The sequence below is a fragment of the Gavialis gangeticus genome, unplaced genomic scaffold, assembly GCF_001723915.1.
Source record: "Gavialis gangeticus isolate Ggan-Ray unplaced genomic scaffold, GavGan_comp1, whole genome shotgun sequence".
Taxonomy (NCBI): Eukaryota; Metazoa; Chordata; order Crocodylia; family Gavialidae; genus Gavialis; species Gavialis gangeticus.
The window spans coordinates 1639922-1648890 of NW_017729003.1; the positions used below are offsets into that span (position 1 = coordinate 1639922).

An 8969-nucleotide genomic window follows, 5' to 3' on the forward strand; every position below is an offset into this window, starting at 1 on the left:
CCATGGTAGGAAGTTTGTAGTGCTGAGCTGTATATTCTGTCTGGTTAAATAGTATCAGGCTTCAGTATGTTAATCTAGATTCCTTCTGTTTCCCAAATACATTTTCAGCAGTTGCACAGTAAGTGTGAAGGAAGGTTGTGGCTGTGCTACAGGACTGATTCAGAAAATTTGGGCTGACCAGATCTGTTACAGGTTTAGAGTTATTTAATTTTTAAGTGCATCAGGTTCCCCTTCCATTAAGTGACAAGATATTTTACTATCTCACAAAGAAGTGGAGGATAAATTAATTAATATTATAACCATCATAGTGCTGTGTAGTACTTAGACAATACAGTTAGTAGGATCACATAATTATCTAATAAAATACTTCTATAAGCAACAGATATATCATGTTTTAGTGTGTAGTTTAACAGCTATATTCCAGTGCTATTCACTATTTTTGCTACATCTGTTTTGTTAATAATACCAAGAGATATTAAGTCATGACAAAAATAAAAATGATTAATTTAATTGCTGGATTGTTTAACATGAGTGGAGAAGCATTTTTTCACAATGATTTGACTTTCAGATCTGTCTGTTTCAGCCCATTAGAAAAGTTGGATTATTAGAACTCATTAATGTACACTGCATTTTTTTGATCAGTTACTGTTATCTTCCCATTAGGTTTTACTGGTCCAAAGGATTACGTGGTCGCAGCAATGCTACAATAGAATGGCATATCCCAAATACTGCTGAACCAGGTGTCTATCAAATACAATACTTTGGGTACCGTAAGGTAAAACCACTTTTGAAGCCAACTGTGTTTTATCCATTCAAAGGCACATCTTCAGCATTTGAAATAATAAAATTGTAGTTGCCCTCTTGTCAAAAAAAGTTGCTACCTTTAAAGAATGTGAACAATTCAGATGTTATACACATCCATAATTAGAAGTTGTTCTTCCAGTGTATATGAAGTATATGTATTGGTTGTTGGGACTGTTTTGGAGTGGGGACTGTTTTAACATATTGACTTTGAGAACAGGCTGCTTCCAACCTAAGCCATGCCACTAGAGTTGGAACCTTTGCAGCCTTTCCACCACTTCTCCTGTTGCATGGGCAGACCCCTCAACCACAAAAACTTTTCCAAAATCCTCTGGCACTGTGGGTTGGGTAAAACAGCTCTGCAGGCCATAGGTTGCTGACTGCTGAGATATATATATATAATTTAGAGTTGTCCTTAGAGTATTGTATAATGTGTACTTCAGTTTGTGCTTGTTAATGTTTTGACTATTTTTGTCTTCAATCATCTTTGACTGATTTAATGTATTTTTGTTGTGGTTGTTCATGTCTGTTCTTTTCTCATACTAGTCAACTCTCATTCCAATAAATAATTGAGTGGTTTTCATAAACATCATCAATTTCAGTTGCATTTTTATTCTTTATCAAATGTTTTGTCTCTCCAAAAGAGCTGTTTTTAAGCGGAATTATTCTGGACCATCTAGTCCACTTAATAAAGTATGGAGGATTGTCAAAACTCATAGTGCATCAAAATAAATTATATAAATGATGTGTGGAAGTACGCATCAGGAAAAAATCTCAAAATTTATTTTCTGGGGAAATACTGAGGTAAATATTATCTAATTCTTCATTAGTGAGATTTAGAGATTATTCTTTTAAACTATTTCTAAGCCACAAATAGATCCATAAAACTCAATTAAAGTGCTTGGGGGGAAAGCCATTGTAAACTAGAAATGAATCAGAACCATAGGTTTCCATAATTTAGTAACCATGAACATCACTCGTGTGGTACCCAATGTGGGAGAAAGCTTGGAAGTTGTTAAAAATGAATAGGGAAGACTGGCAGTGCTGGCAAAGCAAAGATGAAAGTCAATGACAACGTATGATGGCTAATATAATAGGTAGAGTTGGGCTATATTTTGTAGGAATCTAAGGATAGCAAGAAACCTATAATTTTATATCCTTAAGATGTGAAATTTAGGGGTTGGAGTTATAATCAAGTCAACAAGCATGAACATTTAGAAAGAGCCTTTTGGATGGATTTCAGACACATTCAGTTTAAGTGCCTAGCAAAAGATCCTCAAAGGATGTTAGCCAAATAAGATGCATGAATGGATGGAGGTTAGCATTTTGTTTACCCTCACAATGTGCTAATGACACTTGAAACAGAAGTGTCCATGAGTTAACGAGGGAAAATTGTTGCTAAGTGCTCCCTAAGCATCTCAAATTTACTCCATTTCTGGCAACTGTTAGCTCTTGGTTGTGCTACCCAGGTCATCATGCTGCAGTAATGGCAATCTGTTCCCATGGAGATAAAGTGAACAATTTTGGGTCTTCCAGCATGCACTGCTCTCAGCCCCCCACTCCCGCTCTGCAGACAATGTACCCTCTCTCCTGAGCAATACTGCCAAGGGAATGGCAGTGTCTGGAAGCAGGTGGGGCCCCTCCAGTGCTGGAAAGAGGGTTGCCATGGTGAGAGCATAAGGCAAGAATGGGGGCATGGAGACTGTGGCTTCCCTCCTCAAGGTCCCCTGCATTCTGGAAATTCCTGTCCTGGGGTGGAAGATGGTGAGAGAGGGATGGACTGTGGAAAGTCCTCTGCCCACCCCTGCCAAACAGATGCCAACCCCCCCCGCTACCTTTCTCCCAGACCCCTTGCTGTTTCCCTGGACCATTGTTCTAATGCAATATGTACTTTACCTACAAGCCAATTCCCAAAAGCAAACCTCTAAATAAAATTTTCTAGCCATCATAGAGCATGCGTCCATGCTTTGCTAGAGCAGACAGCTTGGGCCAAGGCTAACCTGCCTACCCTGAGAGGGGGAGGGGTTGTGGGGGAGGTGCAAAGCATCTTGGGATGCTGGGGAACTGTGAGTACTTGAATCAGGAGGGGATCTGGGACAGGAGTTCAATAAACCAGTTTAACCTGAATCAGTTAAGTCTGATACTACATCCATCCAGGTTTATCTTAAACTAGTTTCAGCTATTTTGAAAATGGCTTGTGTGTGCTGAACTTCTGCTGTGTTACAGAAACAGCATCTTTTTGTTTCAACTTCCATTTCAAGGTTTTGATAGGACAGTGTTTTGTTTAGAGTTTAATTTCATTTCAAAAGCACTGCTCTGTTCCGTTTTTTCGAAACTTTCGCTATTTCGACATTTTGCCCATAGGCTATAATGGGGAACCACAAAACTCCCTATAACTTTGTCAGTTCTTGCCCGATTTGGATAAAGCTTGCATACATGGTAGCCTCTTAGACCATGAAGCCTGCTAAGTTTCAAGGAGATAGGTGCAGGCATTTCTGGGAAACTGCACCTCAGATCTTGAAAGAAAAACTCATGTCACGTGTGTATTAAGCCAGAGCAGCATGAAAACTGCAGGCATGGTAGCTCCTGCCGAGGCCATGAAGCCTGTCAGATTTCAAGGATATAGGTGCCAGGGTTTTTTGGAAGCTACACCTCAGGCTGCTGACAAGCAAAGCTCATGACATGGGTGACAGAAAGCAGGCCAGTTCAAGCAATGCTGCCTTTTATGCTTTTTCCATCCCTCTGCCAGAGCACTGGAATTGGAAGGGACCTCAGGAAAGCATGATAGTCACTGGCCAGCTACACACAGTCAATCTCAGAGCAGTTCTTCCCCACTCTTTCCCCCTCTTCCCCCTCCCTCTCCTGACTTTCTGTTTCTGTGCAGGCAAGCCCAGCTTGAGTTTTGAAACTGGAAATGTTTCAAAACTTTTGAAATGTTTCGACTGCCCTTGTTTCATTTCGAGGCTGTTTTTAAGCCCTATCATTTTGTTTCAATTTCTCTGTTTTGAGCTTGAAACGAGTCAAAACAGAATTGAAATGAAACAGCTGGTAAAATTTCACACAGCCCTACAGATTTGAACTGGTTTATGATCATTTATACCGGTTTACGTGTAGTTTCTGTCCCTAGTCCAGGGAGCTCCAAAGTGCAGTGTGCTTAGGCCTGAGTGAGTCAGCCTGTACTTAGGACACAGAAGCATCACAGCTGCCCTCTGGCTGGGATGCTGGCTAGAGTGCAGGCTTTGTGGAGTGCTAGTGTCTTGCTCAGGTCACCATTTGGATAGGATTGGACTTCTCCCCATCTTGATTGAATTATTTCCAGTCTTTGGTTTGTTGTTCCTCCCATTGGATTCTGGTTCTTGGTAAACTATTACCAAGTATCCACTAGGGGGACCAGCGGGAATTGGGTGAGGCTCTGTTTCCCCAGGCACAACTGGGGGTTACTGGGAATAATGGCCACAAATTGTTAGAGAGAAGGTTCAGGCTGGACATCAGGAGACATTACTTTACAGTTAGGGCTGCCAGGCTCTAGTTAGGGCTGCATGGACCTCCCAAAGGAGGTGGTGTTCTCTTCTACCTTGGGAGTCTTCAAGTGGAGGCTGGACAGATAGTTGCCTGGGGTGTTATGACCCTGCACTTGTTTCTGCCTGGGGCAGGGGGTCGGACCTGATGATCTGTTTAGGTCCCTCCGACCCTAAGCACTATGAAACTATTGTTATAAACCTGTTGCTTATTCTCAGTTTTGCAATCCCAGTTCTGTATTATCATGACCTTGTGTGACTTTCTATTATTATGGCTCTTCTTTTCTTTTGTTTGTTATTTTATAAATCCTTGTTCTGTTCATCTTTTATCTTTTTTCCTGATTAATCTTAATCTAGCAAATAAAACTGAGATGGGCACGTACTCTTGTACTGCTGAATACCACAGCGTTGGTCACCTCAATTAGCTTTGTGAGCCCATTGTCTACCCCTTTCCAGACCTGATATTGGGGCTCCAGCCTCTCCCCAAACACAGGTTCAACACTGGAAGCTGGAGCATGGAGCCCCTGGAGTTCAGTGCAGTGGGAACATGGAGCATGGAAAAATTCATCAAGGAGTCTATCTGCGATAAGCTTGCAGAAGGTAAGATTCTGAATGACAACCAGCATGGCTTCGTTGCAGGCAGGTCTTGCCTTACCAGCCTCATCTCCTTCTACGACCAGGTAACTCACCACCTGGGTATGAGAGAGCAGGTTGACATTGTACACCTTGACTTCTAAAAGGTCTTTGATCTAGTATCCTACAATGTCCTCATGAGAAAATTGGAGGATAGTGGGCTTAACTCCAAGATGGTCAGGTGGGTGAGAAACTGGCTGCAGGATAGGACCCAGAGTCATAGTGAATGGATCTGTGTCCTGGTGAGAAGTGGGCAGCGGTGTCCCACAGGGGTTGGTGCCTAGTCCAGTACTTTTCAACATCTTTATCAATGATTTGCATGTGGGGATGAAGAGCTCACTGGTCAAGTTCACAGATGACACCAAGTTATGGGGGAGCATGGTCACACTTGAAGATAGGCTACAGATACATTCAGACCTAGACAGTAAGCCTGTGAGAATAAGGAACTATTCAATTCGGATTCATATTTGGCTGATTCAGAGGTCAGCGATTCAATTCGGAGATTTGGATCGCTTTTCCAAATTGATTTTGCCAAATCGGCTTTGGAAGATTGGGTGCTGATTTGGAGAGGTTCGGAGATTCAGCCATAAAGTATAACGGGGAATCAATGAAATATCTATAACTAATTTTTTTGGCTGATTTGGATGAAAATTCCAGGGATGGTAGCCCCTTCTGAGGCCATAAAGCCTGCTAAGTTTTAAGGAGATAGGTGCAGGGGTTCTGGCTTCTGGGGCCCTGTACCTCTTGCTGCAGACAAGCAACACTCGTGACATGGGTGCTTATGTGACTGACTGTGTCTGTATTTTAGTGCACAGGGGGGTGAAAACTACTGGAGACCTGCTCCTAGGCTCTGCTGCAGTCTCAAAGCCTGCCAGCTTTCAAGGAGATAGATGCAGAGGGTTCTGGCTTCTGGGGCCCTACACCTCTGGCTGCTGACAGGCAAAAATTGTGACATGGATGGGTGACACTGTGCGTGTGTTAAAGTGAGCCCTCACTGGTGCTGGGGCCTCTACACAACACGGTAGTATGCCCCAATGAGGTCTCCTCCTCCCCTACAGCCACAGTCTGGTCCACAACTTTAAATAGCAAGAGGTAAATAACTTATTGACTGACTGAGCACTAGCATAGTAGCACTAGCAGCATCTCAGGTAGCCAAACTGTCACAGAGCCCTTCTTTCCTCTCAGGTAGGAGCTACTTCTTCTCTAGTGTGCCTGTTAAGGTGTTCCCTCACTGTGTGACTCTGTGTGTGTTTGTGTGTGTTAGGTTGTGCCCTCATTGGCGCTGGGGCCTCTACACAACATAGTAGTGTGCCCCAGTGAGGCCTCCTCCTCCACTACAGCATCATCTCAGTCCACAACTTAAAATGGCAACAGGTAAGACAACCTAGTGTCTTTTTAGTAGGGTGACTGTATAGTTAGAGAAATGTATTTTAGCAGGCTTTTGGGTTGAAAAACCCTTTGTCAGGCTGAGGGAGCACCTGCAGTTGTTGTGTCTGCTGGTCCTGGATGGAAGGAATAGTAAAGAAGCCAGAGGCTGGCCTAGAATGGAATGCAAGCAAGAAAGCTAGGCAGTGAAAATGGAAATGGAGGCATCAGGGGGTGACAGGCTTGGGGGGAGGTGGGGAGAGGGGTATGTAGCAGCACAGGAAAAAGTGCAGAGGTACCTGGGGAGTCAGATGTCTGGTAGGTTGCAGTGTGTCAGAATTCCACTGTCTATATTGAGTCCATAAGTTTCTATACCTACTACCTAGAAGACTGATGAAGTACAGTTCATAGGCCCGGCTCTGAAAAGTGGTTTGAAAATTCAAACAAGCACCTAGTCTCATCACCAGAACTGAAGCCAACTTCTGACAGCCCAAAACACAAAACCTGCCAACAATCGCTGGTACCCCCACAAACTGCACACCAGAATCTATCAAAGACAACAGTACCCAACTACCTGTGGGGGCACATTCCTCACCAAAAAAACACTCTGTCTCTAGTCTTTCAGGTCTGATCCCAAGAGGAACAATTTACAAACCACTTTTCACAGCTGGGCCTATGAACTGCACTTCATCAGCCTCCTAGGTACAGAAACTCACGGACTCAATATAGATTAGATAGTGGAATTCTGACACACTGTAACCTTCTGGACATCTTCACTCCCCAGGTACCTCTGCAATTTTACCTGTGCTGCTACATCCCCCTTCCTTCCACCCCACCCCAGCCTGCCCCTCACCCCCTGATGCCTCCACTTCCATTTTCACTTACTGGCTTTCTTGCTTGCATTGCATGCCAGCCTTTGGCTTCTTTACTATTCCTTCCATTCAGGGCCAGCAGACACACCAAATGCAGGTACTTCCTTAGCCTGATAAAGGGTTTTTCAACCCAAAAGCTGGCATCCCAGGGAGCTAAGCTGAGCTTACCTGGACCTTTGCAACTCCACTGGAACCAGCAAGTCTCAGGCCTGTCAAAGATGTGACAGGTCTGGGTTTTCCCCAGCCAGAACTGTGTGCACGTGTGTGTTAGCTGGAAGTTATGGCACCTCCTACCTGCCTTTCACCAGGGGAATCCTCAGTCCTGACATTTATAGTGCTACCATGCCACCTGCAGTGCCACCAGGCCTCCCTACCTTGGCAGGGTGCAGTTGTAGTGGCCATGCCTAGGACCCGGGGCCTCCTCCTTCCCCATAGCCCCTGCTCATACCTCCAAGTTTATCCTGGCATAGGAGCTCAGCAGAGACATGTTCTTTCCCTGCTGGCTGGTAATGGAGTAAGTGCCCCCTTCAACTGAGAGCAGGACATTAACTGTTTTTTAAAAAATGAATAAAGGAAATAGGTGCACATGGAGTGAGGAGGGTGGCATTCAGTCCATCTGCAGATGGAGCTTGGGGAACCCCAGCAACAGGAGGTTCCCTTTCAAGAACACCAACGAGTCCACCAAACCATGATCCAAGCAGGTGTGACAGGATGTCACAACGTCCCCAGCAATGCTGAACACCCTCTTACTTTGTTGGTAGATAGGACAGGTGTTGCTGGGCAACCATAACCAGATCCTGCCACATCTGGCTGCGGCTTGCCCAGTGGGCAAAGGTGTCACAGTCGAGCAGCTCCACATCCTCGGCAAGATAGGTAGCCACCAAAGCCTCAGTACTACCTGGCCAAGGCTGGGGTCTGGTGCATTTGGACCCCAGCATTGAAGCCATGCCCTTGGCCCCCATTGGCAACAGCTGGCATGGAGGAGACTGGCTGGTGCCAGTGCTGGTGCTGGGAGTGCTGTCACGGGAAAATGTATCCGCCTCTTCCATGTCCCCTCACCTCTGCCCTTCTGCCTCCCTGACTCTGTTGACTAGTACCTGCATCCAGTGTTCGAGGGTTTTGGTGTTGCCAGTGCACATGCTCTCCTTAACCCTTGGATCACACATGCCTGCCAGCATGTGGACTGTACTGGACTGCAAGGGTTCCAGCCATCTCCTGATGCCCTCTTTCAGCTGCCTTACCAGTGCCTGCATGTCTGGTGACAGCAGCTTGCCCCAGCCAGGAACATTGATCCCCTTGAACTTCTCCATTTGGTTCTCAAGTTCCCTCACTAGGGGGATCACCTGGCTAAGGAGGGCATCGGCAGCACTGAGGGTCTCAGTGGCCTCGAGGAAGGACTTCAGGACTACCAAGATCTGGGAGATGATACCCCACTCAGTTCTGTTCAGGGGACCACTGATTCTGATCTCCCCAAGCAAAGCCATCTCATGGATGGTTTTGTGTTGCTCCTCAAGACTTTCCAGCATCAGGTTTGTGGAGTTCCACCAAGTCTCTACATCCTGCATAATTTTGTGCTGCAGGATGCTCAGCTCTGCCTGTTTGTCCTGCAGCACCTTGCCCTGCTTGATGCTGCGGTGCAAGTAGCCCACTACCCTCCTGAATTTTTAAATGAGCTAGCTCGTAGTGGTAGTAGCGGTGCCATCACTGGCAGCTCTGTCCCCCTCCAAGGCATCCCTGACTATGAGGTGTAGCCTGTGTGCCACACAGCGGATGCCAATAA

The 8969-nt window shown here is 45.4% G+C and overlaps 1 protein-coding gene across 3 annotated transcripts in view; it reads left to right on the forward strand.

Moving 5' to 3' along the window:
* LOC109290933 (putative neutral ceramidase C) overlaps nt 1-1387 on the forward strand; it is a 68566-nt gene extending 67179 nt beyond the window's left edge. For all 3 annotated transcript variants that reach the window (XM_019507761.1, XM_019507760.1, XM_019507762.1), the window contains one exon: nt 664-1387. In XM_019507761.1, coding sequence (XP_019363306.1) covers nt 664-853 — 190 coding nt within the window. In that variant the 3' untranslated portion in view covers nt 854-1387. The remainder of the gene's footprint in view (nt 1-663) is intronic.
* The last annotated feature ends 7582 nt before the right edge of the window (nt 1388-8969 follow it).